At 42.0% G+C, this 20,774-nt stretch overlaps 1 protein-coding gene across 6 annotated transcripts in view; it reads left to right on the top strand.

Annotated features, from left to right (window-relative positions):
• The window catches only part of ZSWIM7 (zinc finger SWIM-type containing 7), a 132,980-nt gene extending 119,766 nt beyond the window's left edge, over positions 1–13,214 (top strand). For 5 of the 6 annotated variants that reach the window (XM_073565371.1, XM_073565367.1, XM_073565370.1 and 2 more), the window contains exons 5-6: positions 1,123–1,227; positions 12,844–13,214. In XM_073565371.1, the coding sequence (XP_073421472.1) occupies positions 1,123–1,227; positions 12,844–12,951 (213 nt within the window). In that variant the 3' untranslated portion in view covers positions 12,952–13,214. Of the gene's footprint in view, positions 1–1,122; positions 1,228–8,586; positions 9,211–12,843 lie in introns of those variants that run through there. The other variant, XM_073565366.1, reaches the window with a different exon arrangement.
• The last annotated feature ends 7,560 nt before the right edge of the window (positions 13,215–20,774 follow it).

Below are 20,774 nucleotides of genomic sequence, written 5' to 3' on the forward strand. Positions count from 1 at the left end.
GCCAAATGCTTGTGCTCTCATTTGATCTCATTTGATAGATATGATAAATGAGCAAACTGAAAGCTGTTTTGTTTAAGTATTGTCTCCTTTCTGTCTGACTCACGGTCCACTGCCTGTTGTCAAGTGTTATCCACTTCTGTCAGAAGAGACACTGAGACAAATTATTTGAGTTATGGTTAGATCTTTGTCTTTCTGTTCCTCTCTGTTCTGTCAAACTAAATGCAGGCATATAACAGAAAGTCGAGCTTTTCGCTCTTGTTCAGATGAGCGGAGTATGGCTAGTTTTATACACGAAAAGATGGGCGCAAGTACATTATTCTAATTTATGTAATATTTTTCTACAGAAACCTCTTGGTGGAATAATATGACCTCCATATTTCCAAGCATTCTTTCCCATTCTAGACACACCAAAGACCACTATGATGTATGCAGAATTCAGGTTCACTTATATTTCTGTGCTCTCTTAAGGCCGAAAATCCTGGCTGACGGAACCACAAAAGTGATTCTGTCCTCCAGTCATCCTCTTCTGGATTGTGTTAATATCAGATTATTGTTGTGGCATGGAAATATTTTCCATTACAATGTGAGGTCTCTGATATGGAGAGGACCAGCCTGCTTTAAGGGCAATCTGCTTCACTTTTGATGTCACACCTCTTTGCTAATGAGGAAGTACACAATAAAAGTTTACTCTTCCAGAAACTGTCAGCTACAGTTGAGAACACTTGGACCTCCAACACGTGACATAATATGGGTCTATATGGTAACTCCATGTGTCTCTGATATTATAAAGAAACTAAAATGAAATAACCACGTGCATTTTTGAGTTGTTTTGTACGATCCATCATACAGTCCCTGCCGGTATGTGAAACTCATCCATAGGGAAGTTGTGTTGCCATAAAGGATTAGTACAAACAGTTGTAATTGTGTGTGAGCCATTACTGCAACTATTAGAAATTTTTACATAATGTATTTATTTCCACATATGATTGACCATTGAATGCGTAATAAATTAATGTACATTATTCCAGCTGATTAAAATAAAAATTCTGAAGCTATCGAATAAAGATGATGTCATATAATGGAATAAGAGATAATGCAATGTGGTTTTTAACTTTTACTCAGGTAACTGGGAGTTCGGGCAAGATGTACACCTGTTACAAGGCCAGTCACTACTGCTCCTGCCCTGCCTTCTCTTTTTCTGTACTCAGAAGACAGGACAGCTTGATGGTAAGTCATCTGAATTGTAGCTGTAGAATTTCTAAAAGCACTATATGGATAAAAGTATTGGGATACACATTGTGATGAACTCACACCTCGCCACCCTGCTTAACGTCACTATTATGTCCGAGGGGTCACATGCTACGCTCTCCTCACTTGCATTGACGTGACGTTCCGCGCCCCCTGGGGGGATATGTAAGGTCAGCTTGGCACAGTTGTACCCAGACACCCCCTGTTCACACGGGCTCAGGGAGGATGGAGAGTGAGATTATGTGGCCCAAGCAGTCACTAACGTGGCACCACACTCGTTCACAATTCTGACAGGCTGAAGGGCCTCTTTCACTAGCACCAGTGAAACATCACCTGGTCAGCCCGGTAGAACTCTCACCAGTTCCTTGTTCGATATAAGCCCGGTCCGTTAACGGGATTATATCGGGACAGAAACCAGCCCCGTTAGCATAGAAAGTTAAGCCGAGATCACGAACGTGTGGACTCGTGGATCGAGATAAAAGAGCTGCCCAATGTTAAATTATATATTTAATCGCCTTAGGGGGACACTAAACAGAACACTATATACACAGTGGTTATACTTATATAATGGTCAGCTATGCAAATACATTAGTTGTAGAACAAAGTATGCAGAATATAAGAATTACCAGTCAGATGAAAGGCCTGGCTTGCAGGGGAGGGACTGCCACATGGGAGGCCGGTGGCCCCCTCTGTTCCTTGACTTCTCCCCACGCAATGTGTCTTTGTGACCTACCTAGAGAAAAAGCAATAGGCCATGCTTTACACAAGCATTTAACACCTTGGGATCACTCCCCTCCTACTCCCTGGGCTGGACCTAATCCCCACCCCTTGACTCTTGCAGGTAAAAACTCAAAAACCTGAGATGGGTCATCATAACTCCTTAATGGGCGGTCCTAAGGAGGTTTTTTTGGCATCATCTGATCCGGCCAGGACCCTGCTATACGTTTAGATCAAACACAGCTTTCCTACCTGACTCCTACTGGCCATTGTACGTATCTCCCCACTCTGGGGTGCTAGAATAGATCGAGACACTGGAAGGCATTCAGCCCATTCCAGAGATCTCAAAATTGTAACCGGTGTGTGGCTTGGACATACGGTAAATTTATATTCTGCTTATGAAAACCTAGCTGTCTGAACAAAAGTTACACCACATGGACTCTATATTGTAAGAAAGTATTTTGTCCTGAGCATAGCTGGCTCAAGGTGTGATATCTGTCACTCACAGCCTTTTTGAAGCTTGAACACCTGCTGAACTAGGTGTCCTGTTACATCTCACAAAAGAAGGGGCTTTTATAATCCCATGCCAAATAGGATACAAATGATTGACATGAAATTTCTTCACACACGTGTTAATTAATTCATGTATTTTATTAATCTTATTGCCACAAGTGTATAAAATCCACCCATTCGCTATAGAAATGACCTTTACTAATATTCTTGAAAGACTAAAGAGCTCAGGATACCAGCATGGTTCTGTAATAGCAGCCATAGGTGTAATAAAACAGGTCATGACAATTTGTACTTTCCTAAACATTTCACAATCAGCTGAGAGTGGTATTGAAAAGTAGAAGCATTTAAGAACCTTAGCACAAAGTTTAAACCACATAAAGTTACAGAGCGGAGTCACCAAGTGCTGAGCCTCATAGTTCATAAAAGTCTCCACTGCTCTTCTGACCCCATTGATATAGGAAGTCCAAACTTCCTATGTCATTAATGTCAGCTCAGAAATGGTGTACTGTGACCTTTATGGCATGGGATCCCATGGCCGAGCTACTATATGCAAGCGTTTTGTTACCATGCACTATGTCAAGTGTCAGATGGAGAAATGTAAAACACACCACCACTAGGCTACAGAGCAGTGGAAATGTGTTTTATGGAATGAAGAATCGCACTCCTCTATCTGGCCATGTGATGGACAAGTCCTGATCTGACGAATGCCCGGAGAACGATGGCATTGTGCCATCTGTACTTCTTGGTCCAGGAAAGATAATGCTATGGAGTGTTTTTCAGGGATTGGCTGAGGCCACTCGGTTCCAGCAAAGAGAAATATTAATGCTTCAGCATAGTAAGACATTTTGAACAATTGCTGCTTCCAGCTTTGTGCCGCAGTACTAAACTCATGGTTGGATGAGTTTGATGTGGAAGAACATGACTCACTGGACAGAATCCTGACTTCAACACCTTTGGATGAACTAGACCAGAAATTGTGAACTGGGTGCTCTTACCCAATATCAAATGCTCTTCTGGATGAATGAGCAAAAATTCCCACAGCCAGCTCCACAATCTTGTAGATTGGAAGCTATTTTAGCTCCAAGGGCGACCAACTCCATACTAATACCTATAGATGCTGTAAAAGCTTCAGTAGGTGTAATGTATAAGTGTTCCAATACTTATCGGAGAATCATAGAATGCTGGAGTTGGAAGAGACCTCCGGGGTCATCGTGTCCAATCCCCTGCTCAATGCAGGATTCATTAAACCATCTCATACAGATGTCTGTCCAGCTTCCCTGCTTTTCATGATTCATGCTTTGCATGATATGGTAAAATATGGTAAAATGAATACTGTCATTCAAAATTACAACTAGTTCTGAACAAAAAAAGAACAAAAAAAAAACTAAAAACCCAATCCCTCGTACAGCTATGTAAAACAAAAAATAAAAAAGTTAGCGCTCTTAGAAGAAGAGGAGGAAAAAAAGCGAAAGCCAAGAACATAAAAAACGGTCACATCCTTAAAAGGAAAATATCATTGGAAAATTACCTGTTGTTTAATTCATGTTTTTGTATTTCATGTATTTTTTTTTTTTTAAATGGCACTGTTTGTTTTTTTCATATCATGATCTTTATTAAAAGGAACCTGCTCCGCCACTTTAGTATAGCAACGTGCCCCTAATGCCGTACAGGTCACATAATGTTCATCCCTAACGTGTCTGTAAACGTCCCAGTATAAAAGTAAAAAAAAATCTTTTAATCTTTAGTTAACTTCTATGTAAATTTCAGCCTTTTTGCCATGTGGGTGGCGCTGGATATGGTTCAGTCAAACTGGTACTCGCAGCTTTACGCTTGCCATGAGTGTGCGCCGCTGATATTGCTCCATGCGCCCACGACATGCACAAAGCATCTGAGTACCGGGGGCTTCCGAAGCATGCGCAAATCGAATATAAAGCTGTAGAGGTACACCCAGCTTCAATGAGCATGACCGGGAAACTGACTGATGGCGCTCAGGCATGAGATTTCCTTGCAGAAGGCCATTCAGCCCATCATTCAAACTGCAGTGGGCATCACTAGTCGCCAGAGGAGAGTGACTGAACCAAATCCTGCTCCACCCACATGACTGGAAGCAAGGATTTTACGTAGAAAGGAACTAAAGATTAAACTTTTTTTTTTTTTACTGACAGTATATAGTGGGTCATTTAGCTTTACAGGCACATATTAGGAATGAACTACATCACCTGTATGGCAATGAAGACAGTTTAGTTGAGAAAAATTATGTGACCAGTTTCTTTTTAAAAAAAAAAACAACTAAAATGGTAATTATTTTTCACACTGGCGACTAGGGCTGTTTAGACTCCTACTTCCTTTCCTTTCAGAAAGAGTTTTCAGAAGTCTCATTATCATCAGAGACAGGATTACAATAACTGATAATACCTCTGTATACAGCTGATAACACAGGATCCACAAATCGCAATAGGCGACCCTGCTTCCACTCTTGCACAATGACTTTTGCAAACCCTCATCAGATACTTGATTAAAATAGATACGGTCGGAGTCTGACCATTGAGGCTAGGTTCATGTTTTATTTCCTGAAACAACATAAGTTTAGGTCTAATAAAGCCCCAGCGCCCGTTTGATTTTGCAAGATTTCTATTTTAATGTAGATTGTAATATGATAAAAAAAAGTAATGAAAAAATATTCATTTAGCACAAAACCTTGATGCAAGTCATTTTCTGATTGCTTCCCTTTACAGTGGTTATAAAGCAGAGGTGTGTTTAATGTCCATTATATTTTGCTCTTTTACCCTAACATGTCAGTGTTTTTTTTGTTTTTTTTCCTACTTTCGTGTCCTAACCATTATTCTGTGATCTTTGTGTTTATAATTTGCTGTAATTGCTCATTATGCTTTGCCTGACCGTTGTCACCAGGATAATGAAGTTATTTCTGTCCACATGGTGTAGTAAATACGTCACGCTCCGGGGCTTGATCAATACAGAGTCGGTGGGATACATGATCCTGGCATCATCTGCTCCTTACTTATCATGTTCTCTTCATTTAATGGCGTCAGTTAAACATTAAGAAATGTGCAGTGAAAAGAAAAAAAATCAGGGATCGTTAAGGCCATTGGGCGCCCTCATTGATGGTTGTTGATACAGTGACCGGTGAATAACTGCTGCAATCATGTCATCCTAAAACATAATGTGGGTCATGAAAAGACATCCCAGCTGTAATATGTCATTGGTCTGGAGCCTACGGTGAGCCATGTGCAGTGTATGGTAGATGGCATGGTTGTATCGTTATATCAGACTGTTTGCAGTACCAAAAATAGCAAAAATGTATAAGAGAAACTCCAAAAAATAGAAAATCTATGTAGCATATGTTTTGGATAATGTTGCATAACACGTCTTAAAGGGTTGGTCTTAATATAAAAACTGGTCATAGAAATAAGATATGCAAGTTCCGAAAAAATATCACAACTAAAAAGTTGTCCCAATCTTCAACTTCCAGCTTAAAGGGAATCTGTCAGTAGGATGTCACACCCCAAATTATTTATATAGGCATGCAGCATTTTCAAGGCCCGGTTCAGCAATGCCTTTACATGGCCAATCTGTTCCTCCGTTACTGAGAAATTAGTAAATGAGGCTGTAGATCTGAAATCTGTCACTCCAGCTCTGTTCCCCACCCAGCGCCACCTCCTCCTGCTTTACTGATGGCTCCTGAAGTCACACTGCATAGAGGCTGTAAATCAAGCAAGAGGAGGCAGTGATGGGCCCCCTAATACAGCTGGAGTGACAGAGGTTTCAGACCTTCAGCTGTATTTGTATGTCAATTCAAACACTGATTTCTCTGTAGGAAGATCAGGCTGGCCATCAAAGTTTTTATCCTGTTAATATATTGCAGTCGTCATATTTTATAGCTGTGATGCTAGTCACTATCCACAGGCAAGATGTGAGGCTAGGGTAGTCAACAGGTCCGGGATCAGATTCCAAGAGTGCTCATCATATACAAAGAGGTAAGACAAAAGGCGTTTTCAGATCACAGTCCAGAGTCAGGATTCCAAGGTCAGAATGCGTCAAGGAAAATGGGGTAATGCAAAGGGATAATCAATAGGAAAATCCAGGATCCAGCAAAAAAAATATCAGAAGTGAGAGATTAAGTGACCGAGGATAAGTCATGCAGAGCTTTAAGCTACAACTGGCAGAGAATAGAGGCAGACAACCATCTAAATAGCCTAAAAATCACTCCAAACAGAAGACACCTGTAGGAAACCCAAGACGCCCCGGCCTTGATTGGGCGACTGGTTTGTCACTAACCACGCTGAGCTATCTATCACAATACTGACAGCACGCACCTGTCCAAAATTGGACAGCTGAGCTGCCACTCACCACACTGAGTGGAGGAATCATGACAATTGCACTGTGTACTTAAAATTGCTCATTTTGCCTTTCTACCCAGTTAATTCTTCTGTTTTCCATTAGGTCTATGACATCATATGATTAAAAACTCATTAGCGGAATCCTTCTAATCTCTATGTAGAAACAGGAAGTCTCTTTTCCCTGCATGACTGAGTCACTAGAAAAGTCCTTAACAGAGAGGAGGAGGGTGCAGCTGAGTCAGGAATTGAAGAGGAGGATGATTTATGCAGGGAAAAGTGACTTCCTGTTTCTGCATAGAGATGAGAGGAATTTTCTGGGTGGAAAGGCAATATGAGCAATTGTAAGTTCACAGTGCTATAATAATAATAATATATGTTTAATTGAATATATTAACAGGATAAAAACTTTGATGGGAGTGCTACTTTAAAGCGAACCAGTCACCAGGTTTGGCCGATATTCGATATGGCCACTGCCTTTCAGGGCTTATCTGCAGCATTCTATAATGCTGTAGATAATCCCCTGATCCGACCTGAAAGATAAGAAAAATAAGTTTTGTCATACTCACCCGGGGGGTGGCCCGGTCCGATGGGTGTCGCAGATCCGGTTCCAGTGCCTCCCATCTTCTTATGATTGCCGCCCTCCTGCTTGCTTCGTGGCTCCCTGGCATTGTGCCCGTGTAGGCGTACTTATCTGCCCTGTTGAGGGCAGAGGAAAGTACTGCAGTACGCAGGCGCCGGCAAATGTCAGAGAGGCCCAGCGCCTGCGCACTGCAGTACTTTGCTCTGTCCTCAACAGGACAGATAAGTACACTTGTGCAGGAGCACAGTGCCGTGGAGCCTGTGAATCAAGCAGCAGGGCGGCATTGCAAGAAGATGGGAGGTGCCGGACCCGAACCTGTGACGCCCATCGGACCGGACCGCTCTGCAGGTTAGTATAATAAAAGCTATTTTTCTTATCTTTCAAGTTGGATCGGGGGCTTATCTACAGCATTATAGAATGCTGTAGATAAGCCCTGAAAGGCGATGGCCACATCTTATATCAGCCAAACGTGCAGTGCGCAGGCGCCGGACATCTCTGACCTTTCCCGGCACCTGCGCACTGCAGTACTCTGCTCTGCCCTCAACAGGGCAGAGCAGTGACAGGAAGCAAAGAAGAGGACGTAATCGCTAGAAGATGGGAGGCGCCGGACCGCGACACCTGTCGGACCCGAACCAGACCCCTCCTGGGTGAGTATAATATAACTCATTTTTCTTCTCTTTCAGGTTACATTGGGGGCTTATCTACAGCATTACAGAATACTGTAGATAAGCCCCTGATGGCAGTGGCCGCATCTTATATACGAAAAAATACGTGACAGATTTCCTTTAATAACCTGCAAAGCAGACTGCTGGGGGCTTATATTAATAGCCTGGGAAGCTCCATGATTATCTGGCCGTTCCCAGTATGTTGGGGTTCGCCCATCCCTAGTAGTCATACTTGCCTAATCCAATCCCCAGCTGCTCCTTTGGACTACATTGATGAAGCAGGAAGGACTTTTCATTGTGTTAAATTCATCAGCTCTCATTATATTTTTGCAATAATTATCGCATACTGCAGTGTGACCACTTCATAGATAAAATATAAAATGTGACAGGTTCTCTAGACCATACTAGAAGAATTTGGCAGCAAGAAGGACAGGTGTGTCTGAGGTATGCAAATATTGGAGTTACGACAGGATTGCCTGCTAATTCTTTGTTATTAATTTCTCAGGGCAACTGCATTAGCCATCAGGTATTCAGACGCTGGGAGAACACAGGTGGCGGAAATACATTCACAGTCATAGGATTGCCATGTGTTGAGTAGTTTGAACACAGTGCCAAGTCGTTTGACTTCATCACCATTCACTAGGCATTTCTTCTGTCTTTTTGCCAGTTTAGTAAAACATTCCCCTAATAATGTAGGCAAAACTATTGCCCTTTTTATGGACCTGGAGTCTTAGCCGACTTAGATTACCTCTGTCTTGAATATGGGGGATTTTTTCCTCCCTTAGTTTGATATCCCAGTTTCAATGCAAAACTACAACAAAGAAAAAAAAAATTTTTTTTGAAATCATTCAGTATAAATGTCTGCTATAAAGCATTTACCCACAAAAAAAATAACGAGTATACAGATCATTAGTATAGCCGCCCGAATTCACAAATTCTTAATATACATCAATGCATCAATACAAATCTATAGTGCAAATTTGCTAAAAAGTGGTTATTTGGAAGGTTAAAAAATTGAAATGATGGGTAAAAGGTTTATAACGCCTCATTGCAGTTTTCATCCCTTGTGATGTTTTTGCATGCCGTCTGTGAAGCAGTGCCTGGTGAACACTTCATTCTTCTCCATTAAAGAAACACAAAGAAGTATTCACATCAAAGTTATTATCCTCTATAATATATTACGATCAGTGTTGTGAGTTCATTTTTCCCTTCACCATTGAGGTCTGATGAACTCCCTCCTCTAGTGAAGGAAGGTAGTGAGACTGATTACCAAACACCTGGGCAGCTAGATGATGACTGGGTGGCTGGAATTGAGGACTGGATATAAGGCTGCCGACGCCCTTCTTCCTGGCTGGTGATTTTCCTGCTGGATTCTTGGAGACCAGTCTGATTCCTGCATCTCAAAGCTAAGTTTTTCTGCTCTGCTTTGTACTCTTCAGTTTGGTTTTTTGTTTTGCCTTGTCTTTTGTGAGTTCTGCCATCCCCGGCCGGGGGTGAGCTGAATTCCATTTTTGTCTCTGATCTGTTGATCTTTTGCTCTGTCTTCAGAATATCCCTGAGTGCTTTATATAGTCTTTTGAAGCCTAGCGACTTCAGGGCCTGTTTTTCCTATCAGTCGGTTGGCTCCTTTTGATAGGGTTTTTGCGGATGGCAGACAGCAGCTTTCCTATCCTGTACTATGTAGTTAGCTTGGGCCCCATCATTTGCTCAACCTATCTTTCTATCTGTGTTAGTGTTTTCATCTTGCTTCACCGTCATTATATGTTGGGGGCTGCCTATTGCTTTGGGGTCTGCTCTGGGGCAGTTTAGTTTTTCCCCTTTCTGTCTTTAGGCTATGTAGTTCTCCGGCTGTGATCGAGGGGTCTAGGGCACCGTAGGAACCCCCCACGGCTACTGCTAGTTGTGGATAGGTTCAGGGGTCTGCAATCCGATAGCTGCCAACCTCTCTTGTTTTTCTGGACTTAGCTGGTATTTGTTTTTTTCCTCCTTCTGTGACTTGATTCTGTTATGATGAGTCACCGAAGGAGGAAAAAAACAAATACCAGCTAAGTCCAGAAAAACAAGAGAGGTTGGCAGCTATCGGATTGCAGACCCCTGAACCTATCCACAACAACTAGCAGTAGCCGTGGGGGGTTCCTACGGTGCCCTAGACCCCTCGATCACAGCCGGAGAACTACATAGCCTAAAGACAGAAAGGGGAAAAACTAAACTGCCCCAGAGCAGACCCCAAAGCAATAGGCAGCCCCCAACATATAATGACGGTGAAGCAAGATGAAAACACTAACACAGATAGAAAGATAGGTTGAGCAAATGATGGGGCCCAAGCTAACTACATAGGACAGGATTGGAAAGCTGCTGTCTGCCATCCGCAAAAACCCTATCAAAATGAGCCAACCGACTGATAAGAAAAACAGGCCCTGAAGTCGCTAGGCTTCAAAAGACTATATCAGCACTCAGGTATATTCTGAAGACAGAGCAAAAGATCAACAGATCAGAGACAAAAATGGAATTCAGCTCACCCCCGGCCGGGGATGGCAGAACTCACAAAAAACAAGGCAAAACAAAAAACCAAACTGAAGTGTACAAAGCAGAGCAGAAAAACTTAGCTTTGAGATGCAGGAATCAGACTGGTCTCCAAGAATCCAGCAGGAAAATCACCAGCCAGGAAGAAGGGCGTCGGCAGCCTTATATCCAGTCCTCAATTCCAGCCACCCAGTCATCATCTAGCTGCCCAGGTGTTTGGTAATCAGTCTCACTACCTTCCTTCACTAGAGGAGGGAGTTCATCAGACCTCAATGGTGAAGGGAAAAATGAACTCACAACAGATCAGCATATTACGGTATATATTCAATTGCTCATTTTGCCTTTCTGCCCAGTAATTCTACTCGATTCTCTGCATGTGAAAACAGGAAGTCTCTTGTCCCTGCAGGAATCATCATCCTCTTAAACTCCTGACCCAGCTGCTCCTTCCTCTCCCTGAGTAGACTTTTGCAGTGCCTTATGACTCATACAGAGAAAATTGACCTCCTCTTTCTACATAAAACTTAGAAGGAATCAGCTAGTTAATTTTAAATCATGTGATGTCGTATACCTAATGGAAAACAGAAGAATTAACTGGGCAGAAAGGCAAAATGAGCAATTGTAAGTACACAGTGCTATATAATATGATGACTGCAATATATTAAGAGGATAACTGTTTTGATGGGAGGAGCAGCGATTCTTAAACTGCTTGTTTACACCTCTGAATACTTACTACTGTGCATCTTTCTTTAAGTATCCATATTAGTAAGAAATTATACCCCACAATTTGCATTTACTACATGTTTGATCAAGTTTAAAGAGATTCTTTGCTTTAGATAATCTCTACTTCTTAAAATTGTGTATTTACTATTATCTACTCACACAGTCTGCTTTTTTTTTATATTGGGCCTCCAGCAATCAGCTTTATTTAGCAAGGAAACCTGGCAGTAAGTGATTACCATAATTTCCATGCAGCGCCATCGCTGGGAAAGATGGGCTTTACTCAGTGACCATTCAGTGTGTGGATAGTGTAATGCAGGACAGAACAGCTTCTTCAGAGCGACACTCTTTATAACCAAACTAGATTCTGCACAACAGAGGAGGATTCACCTCGTGTTCCTCTGAATTAACTTTTGAAGTAGATGAAATGTTTTCTGCAGAACATCTCCAAATAGGTTGGAAAACCCACAAAAGTGTTAGATATGAGCCCTGCACATTGACCTGCTACAGAAGGAATACGGCATGAGATATTTTCAGATCGTACAGAAGAGGACATCTCCTAATCTTCTGATTCTTTGTTTTGTAGTGGCTCCCACTTTTTCTCAATATCGTTGTGCACCATGTTGATCACAGCAGAAGTTACCGTATATGGTGTCTTCCAAATGAATTATTGTGAACATCAATCCCAAGCTGTCCACACTAATCAATGCTGATAAGGCATTATATATTAAGCCTGCCATGGTTTCTCAATAGTTCCCTATATATTGATGAATACCGGCGCAGCCACCATACTGGTCACCAGTGTACACAGCTTTTCCTATACTTAGGCCTTTTTTCATATTTGCTAATGTATATGTTGGTTTCTCATTAAAGGGGTTGTCCAGGACTTTATATTGATGACCTATCCTTAGGGTAGGCTAACAATGTCAGATTGGTTGGGGTGTATGCCCATCTGCCAGTAGCATGCAGAAGTGATAACGTTGTAGAGTGACTACACAGCTCCTTTTGACCGTGTAGCAGCCGCGTACTACACATTCGCCCCTATACAAATGATATCCGCTCAGCAACTAATAACTTCCAGCCGCTGTTGGCTCCGAGAACGGCTGATCAGTAGAGATGCCGATTGTCATGCCCTCACCAACCTGATATTGATGACCAGTCCTTAGGATAGGCCATCAAGTGTAAAAGTCCTGGACAACCCCTTTCCGTATCTCAGACCAGAAAACCCTTTCTATCAAGTTACAACACCTTGGGTCGCATCACAATATTTCCTAGACAATAGTAATTATTTTCTTATGGATCTAGGGGCTGAAAAGTCACAGTATGGTAAAAGCAGTACAACTTCTGAGGGTTGATCTTTTTTCCAGTTACATGTAGTTCTTTTTTGTTTGGGAAATTACAGGATATGGGTAATCCCAAATTTTGATGAGAAATAACTTCGGAATTTTTTAGTGATTATTGTTTCTGTATTCAATATGGTGTTTGCAGCACATTTCCAACTTGTTCCTGTTCTGAATTTCAGTGCAAACATGTTCTTGCGGTCTACCTAAGTCAAGCCATTGGGTGCTGCCAAGATCTTTCTGTGTCTGATAAGCAAATAAGCGAAATTCTCCTGGCCAAAGAAGACTAACTGCACATCATGATCTACAGTAACAAGTGGGACTGTCTTGGGATATGAAACCCAAAGAACACTAATCAGAAATTCTCATTGGCGAATATTTTGTCATTTTTGCCTTGCCGAAAGACTGCACTTCAAATAATAATCCTTACAAGTTGCCTTCAATCATCCAAGACCAATTTCAAGCTATCATTTATTTATACAGATGTTATGAAACAGAAGCTAATGTTTTCTATTGTTTATGGGGAAAAATAAAGTAAAGATTGTTAGTTTTATTTTCTTGTTTGTCTTACTTAGGCAATTCATACAGTGAGCGTGCTCGAGTTCTACCCACATTGGGTATTATGTACAGTAAATTTGAAGGGTCAAGATGCTCTGCCTGTGCTTAGCATCAAAGGATCACTAACTGGTTAGGTAGTTGGTTCCTTGGATGATGTTTAAAGCTGTCTTCCAATAGGATACACCATCCTAAGCAGTCTAGGAAGTTGAATAAAATGATACCTTGATACCTGTGATCTAATGCCTTATTTCAGAGAAATCAATGTTTATTTTAATATGTAATTGAGCTGTTAAGATCTATGGGCCTGGCATAGATCTCCCTGAGAATCTGCCACCAGAACTTATTGTAAACGGAAGATAGAGTTACCAGTGTGAAACATGTAGATCAGGGGAGCAGGCTGTCAGTCATTACATGTTTCACACTGGTAATGCCTCCTTTCATTTAAATTGGATGTCTTGGTTTTGTGTGACAATTCCATTGGAAGTTAACAAGGTTAATATTATTATTTGCACTAGGGCCACATCTCCTTCATGTATCTCTAAGAAATGTTGTGGTCTATGGTGATCTCTTAACCCTTTTCCGACATCGGTCATAAAAATATGCCGCTGTAAGACACCCTCCCTTTGATGTGGGCTCCAGCGTTGAGCACACATCTTTCCTGTCACACGTCAGCTGTTATGAACAGCTGGCATGTGTCCAAAACAGCCGCGGGTGGAATTGCGATCCACCTGCTGCTATTAATCCGTTAAATGCCGCTGTCAAACTCTGACAGTGGCATTTAACATGCACTTCTGGAAATCCGCCCATCGGTGACCCCCCATCACGTGATCGCGGGTCACCACTGGGTTGGCATGACAACCACAGATCACTTGGAGACCTCTATGGTTGTAACTGCCGGATTGCTATGAGCGCTGAGTTCAGAATCGCCTGATCTATCAATTAAAAAAAAGGATTAACCTGATCGCTAAACAGCGTAGCGAGAGAAAAAGTCAAAACGCCAGAATTACGTTTTTTGCTCGCCGTGACATTGAATTAAAATGCAATAACGGGTGATAAAAAGATCATATCTGCACTAATTGGTATCATTAAAAACATTAGCTCATTGCACAAAAAATAATCCCTCACCCAACCCGAGATCTCGAAAAAGAGAAACGCTACGGGTATCGGAAAATGGCACTTTTTTTTTTTTTTTTTTAACAAAGTTTGGAATTTTTTTTTCACCACTTAGATATAAAAGAACTTGGACATGTTTGATGTCCATGAACTTGTAATGACCTGGAGAATCATAATGGCAGGTCAGTTTTAGGATTTAGTTAATATAGTAAAAAAGCAAAACAAAAAACAACTGTGGGATTGCACTTTTTTTTTTGCAATTTCACCAAACATTGAATTTTTTTTTTCCCGTTTTCCAGTACACAATATGTTAAAACTAATGGTGTCGTTCAAAAGTACAACTCGTCCCACAAAAAAGCAAGCCCTCACATGGCCATTTTGACCAAAAAAATAAAAAAAGCTATGCCTCTGGGAAGAAGGGGAGCAAAAAACAAAAATGCAAAACCAAAAATACCTCTGGACGTTAAGGGGGTTAAAGATTACTATGTTAGATTACATCAAATATAACCAAAGCTAATATTCAGAGACAAAATGTATCCAGGGCAACAGAGAGATGATTCTATTCCGTTTTTTTCATCCAAAATGCATCCTAAAAGCAACGTTTCGGCCAGCAAGCATAATGCAGATGAAGCTAATATTCAGCACACGTCACTTTGTATTATTCTAAAAGGCAAACGTGTGTGAAAGCCACCATGAATAAAGTGCACAAAAATGTTTTTTATGGGATGACGACATGATTGTCAACAGAACACAAAGTATGTTACATGAATTCTTGCTTCATCTAAAACCTTTTTTCCTCCTGAGAACTGATGTTTCATCTTGTGGCTCCTACTTCCATTGCATCACATTTTGACGCAGCAGATATGGCAACATTTGTTCCTAACAAGAGTAACGTATAATAACTGTAATTCCTCAAAAGAGATGATGTTCTAGGTATAACATTATTTTTCTACTAGAGACACAAAGCGTCGACTCCAATTTCCAATAGGAAATCCCCCCCCCCACAAAGTAAATGGAGTTTCAATCTTTCAACTCCCCATCTCCTGACGTGGACCACTGTGCTCTTCGGCTGGCACTCCTTTTTTTTTTTTGTATGTTTTTTTCAGCTGTCTTACAAAATGGCACCTGATTAGGATGTCCGGACCTGGTAGCAGCAGGCTGATTGTGCTGTAACTAAGAGTCCCGTTACACGCTTCAATGTCCCAGCGATTCCACCAACGATCCGACGTGGATGGGATTGCTGGTGAGCTGTCACATAGACAGACTCACCAGCGATCAGGTCCAGCGAGCAAGCTGGTATCCAGGGTAAACAGAGGGGAACTAAGAGTCTTGTGGCTCTTAGATACCCGCTGTTTACCCTGGATACCAGCGTCGCTGATCGTTGGCCTCTCGCTGTCACACGCAGCGATGTGTGCTGCCCAGCGGGAGACCAACCCTAGAATTATGGCCCAGAGCATTAAGCAACAATTAACGATCAGCCATCTGATCGTTGATTGTTGCTACATGTCACACGCAACGATGTCGTTTCGACATCGCTGCAACGTCACCAAACTGGTGACGTTGCAACAATATCGTTCACAACATCGTTCTGTGTAACGGCCCCCTAAGTTGAACACATTCAAGATATCTATATAGTGTGGGGGGGTTTTTGTTTTTCTTCTGCCTCCCTCCTCAGAAGGGTTCCTTTTCAGTCTTTTTTTTTTTTTTTTTCCTTGATTTTTTTCTTACCACCAGGTAAAAGAATGGTTGTTTACAGATGTAATTTGATTTTTTTTTTTATTCTTTTGTCTGGCGCAGTTTTTTTTCCCAAAGCTCAATTTGCTCTAGATGTAGAATTTTTGTAAGCCTTTGTTTTACCTTTTACAAATGTACACTGAATTACACACGCTCGCACATGCTGCATGTTAAATACATACACATTTCATGTTAGGCCGGGGTCACACTTGCGAGTGCAATTCGAAAAACTCGGGACCAGAGCACCCAGCTGCATAGAAATACACGAAGCCGCACACATTGGTCCCGAGTGCCGGCGGCAGTGTCGGGCATTGATGCGAGAGACTCACACGAGTTTCTTGCATTGCAATCACAAGTGTGACCCCAGCCTTACACAGACACACAGTGTAGAGAACTTACTAATCTCTCTTCTCCTCTTCCGTTCCTCCACACTCCTGCAGTTTGAAGCACCTTTTGGCATGTGACCATGATGTCGCCATTTTAAGCATGGAAACTGCACTGATGATGCAGCTATGGCGTGATCAGTGCAGTTTCTGGCTTTTAAAGGCTTGGGGAGGACCTTTGGAGATAAAAGCCCTGGACAATTGCCCAGTTTTCTCACCCTTCACCTATCACCTGACTGGCTGCCCAGAAAATCTATTCTGCACAGAAGTGCCAGAACAGCATAAGTGACCCTATTTTACAAACTACACCGCTCAATGAATTCATCCAAGAGTGCAATGATCTTATTGACATGGATAAAAATGGCACAAAAATGTGTCTCACAATTTCTGCCGAATGTAGCAATACTCCGTATGTGGCTGTACGTTCCTGCTTTTCCACACAGCGATACTTGGGAGGGACAGAGCACTATTTGACTCTTGGAGATCAAATTATTATAGTATAGTTTGCAAACTCCATATACAGAGCCCCTAAGTGCCAGAAGAGCAGAATCCCCAAGTGTGCCCATTTGGTAAATGACACAATTTATCTACAGGTGTAGTGACTATTTTGACGCCTTTGGCATAGCTCCCAACTGTCCCGATTCTCGCGGGACAGTCCCGTTTTTGACACCCGCGTCCCGCCTGGGGCGCTATTTTTCCGGCATTGCACTGAGCCGCCACGCCCCCCCATGCACCCTATCCTCACCTTGCCAGAGACCCACCGCAGCCTGTAATGATGTGGCTGGCCTGTCCTGTGCACACAGGACCTGTGATGGGGTCACAGGAGGGGAGGAGTCAGGGGTCACATGATCAGGGGCCTCCGTGTCTGCAGGACTCTGCTGGGCTGGTTGTCATGCTGCTGGATGAGGTGAAGTTTCTGTGTGGGGTCAGGAGGGGTCTACAGTGTGGATGTAGCAGAGCTGTGTGTGTACGAGGTGGACGGAGCATGTTATGAATGGGTCACCGAGGAGGAAAAAACAAAACAAGCTAAGTCACAGAAAACCAGAGAGGTTGGTAACTATGCAGATTGCAGATCCCTGATCTTAACCACACAACTAGCAGCAGCCGTGGAGTGTACCTACGATGAACCTAGACGCCTCGTCATGACCGGAGGACTAAATAAGCCTAAAGCAAGAAAAGGGGAAAACGAACTGCCCCAGAGCAGACTCCAAAGGAATAGACAGCCCCCACACATGTATTGACGGTGAGACAAGATGAAAACACAAACACAGGCAGGAAAATAGGCTGAGCAAACGATGGGGCCCAAACTAACTAGAAAGGATAGGAAAGGAAAGACACTGTCTGCATTCTGCCAAAAACCCTACAAAAATAATGTCCAACACTTCTGATAACAAAATTAACCCTGAAGTCACTAGACTTCTCCCACTATATCAGCACTCTGAAATATTCTGAGACAGAGCAAAAAGAGGCCAATCTAATAAGGGACAAAAAGCAAATTGGCAAATACAGATAAATAAGAGTCGAAATTCAGCACAGCCCCAGCCGGGGCTGGCTGACCACACAAAAAACTGAATAGACCAACAAAATCAAGTGTGAACATTAGCAGAAAAACTTAGCTTGAGCTGACTAGAACAGAGCCGAGAACCAAGACCTGACAAGCCAGAAGGAATCAGCAGCACCAAAATAGGGTGTTGGCTGTCTTAAATCCAGTCAGATTCCTGAGGTCCAATCGTCATCCTCCTTATCAGGTGGCAGATCTCCACTGATTAAATCAGCCTCACTATCTCCTGTTACCACCAGAGGGAGCCTGGAAGGAGAACTCACAACTGGTAGACCAGAAAATGAACTCGCAACAGGAGCGGAGTTGGGTGTGTACGAGGTGTACAGAGCGGAGCCGCGTGTGTATGAGGTGTACGGAGCGGACCCACGCGTGTACGGGGCGTATAGAGCCGAGCCATGCGTGTACGGGGCGTACAGAGTGGAGCCAAGTGTGTACGAGACATACAAAGCGGGCTTTTCCCACAGACACAGGAGTACGCGGCGGAGCCCCAAGTAGCACTTTAAAACTTGCACATGACGGTCCACCAGAAGTGACGTGCTGGAAGCTGACCGGAAATGAGGTAATTTCATGAGGAGATTGTGACGGAACCAGGAATGCTTCAGATCCATCACTGTGTCCTCTTCCGACAGCGCAGACAGCAGGATCGCCTTGGAATCGGGGATGCCGGCCATGTGAGCGGATCATGACATATCCTGCACGGGGAGGCTCAGGTGGGCATTACAATGGGAGCTGGGCTGCTATAGTATCTTTATAGTATCTTTCTTTCTCTCTCTCTCTGTTTCTTTCTCATTTTCTGTTCTGTCTTTCCCTCTTTTTTTCTTTCTCTGTTCTTTCTCTCTAATCTTTCTTTTTTCTTTCTCCCTGTTCTTTCTTTCTCTCTCTATTCTTTCTTTCCCATCTTTCGTTATTTCTTTCTTTTTCTTTCCTTTCTCTGTTCTTTCTTTCCCCTTTCTTTTTCTTTCCTTTCTCTCTTTCTCTGTCTCTCTGTTCTTTCTTTATTTCCCCTCTTTCTTTCTCTGTCTCTCTGTTCTTTATTTCCTCTCTCTGAACTCTGTTCTTTCTCTGTTCTTTCTTTCCTTCTTTTCTCTTTCTTTCTCTCTCTCTATATTCTTTCTTTCCCCTTTCTTTTGCTCTCCCTCTGTTCTTTTATTCTGCCCCCTCTTTCTCTCTGTTCTTTCTTTTTTCTTTCCCCTTTTTCTTTCGCTCTGTTCTTTCTTTCCCCTTTCTCTCTGTTCTTTCTTTCCCCTCTTTCTTTCTGTTTTCCCCTTTCTTTCCCTCTCTGTTCTCTCTCTCTCTCCTTTCTTTCCCCTCTTTCTATTTCTTTCCCCTCTTTCTTTCTCTCTGTTCTTTCTTTTCCCTCTTTCTCTCTGTTCTTTCTTTCCCCTCTTTCTTTCTCTATCTCTGTTCTTTCTTTTTTTCTTTCCCCTCTTTCTTTCTCTCCCCTTTTTTTTCTTTCCCCTCTTTCTTTCTCTCTCGGTTCTTCCTTTCTCTCTCTGTTTCTTTCTATCTGTTCTCTCTCCGTTCTTTCTTTCCCCTCTTTCTTTCTCTCTCTGTTCTTTCTTTCTCTCTCTCTCTTCTTTTTTTCTGTCCCCTCTTTCTGTGTTGTTTTTCTCTTTCTTTTTCTCTGGTCTTTCTTTATTTCCCCTCTATTTTTCTCTGTTCTTTCTTTCCCCTTTCTTTCTCTCTCTGTTCTTGCTTTCCCCCCTTTCTTTCTGTTCTTTCTCTCTCTGATCTTAATCATTTTTTGCAAAAAAAGTTTTTGTATCACCATATTTTGAGAGCAATAATTTTTCCATATTCCTGCTGAGTCATATGAGGGCTTATTTTTGCAGGTTGACTTATTTTATTAATACCATTTTCTGGCACATGACATTTTTTTGATCGCTAACTTAATTTTTGGGAGGCAATTCAAGAATTGTTTTTTGGGGTTTTTCTCTATGCCGTTCCGCATGTGGTAAAATTGATAAGGCAGTTTTATTCTTCGGGTCAGTATGATTACAGCTATACCACAATTATATAGTTTTTTTATGTTTTGGCACTTTTACACAATAAAAATTATTTTATAGAAAAAAAAAATTGTTTTTGCATCACTTTATTCTGAGAGCTGTAACTTTTTTTTTCTCCGGTTACGGAGCTGTATGGCAGCTTGACTTCTGCGGAACAAAATGGCGTTTTCCGCTATGCCATTTTTATTTAAATTCTACTTTTTTTATTGCTTTTTAATCCATTTTTTTTTTTGGCGGTATGATAAAAAACCATATCTTTTCTTGCCAAGTTGTATATTTATTTCTTTTTATGGTGTTTGCTAAAGGAGTTAATTAGTGAAAAAGCTTTTATAGATCATTCTGGACTTTGGCGATACCAAATTTAATTTACACACACTATATATATATATATATATATATATATATACACTCACTGGCCACTTTATTAGGTACACCTGTCCAACTGTGTGTTAAGACTTAATTTCTAATCAGCCAATCACATGGCGGCAACTCAGTGCATTTAGGCATGTAGACATGGTCAAGACAATCTCCTGCAGTTCAAACCGAGCATCAGTATGGGGAAGAAAGGTGATTTGAGTGCCTTTGAACGTGGCATGATTGTTGGTGCCAGAAGGGCTGGTCTGAGTATTTCAGAAACTGCTGATCTACTGGGATTTTCACGCACAACCATCTCTAGGGTTTACAGAGAATGGTCCGAAAAAGAAAAAAAATCCAGTGAGCGGCAGTTCTGTGGCCGGAAATGCCTTGTTGATGCCAGA

This window comes from Dendrobates tinctorius, unplaced genomic scaffold, assembly GCF_039654945.1.
Source record: "Dendrobates tinctorius isolate UK_male_01 unplaced genomic scaffold, ASM3965494v1 ptg000016l, whole genome shotgun sequence".
NCBI classification, from domain to species: Eukaryota; Metazoa; Chordata; class Amphibia; order Anura; family Dendrobatidae; genus Dendrobates; species Dendrobates tinctorius.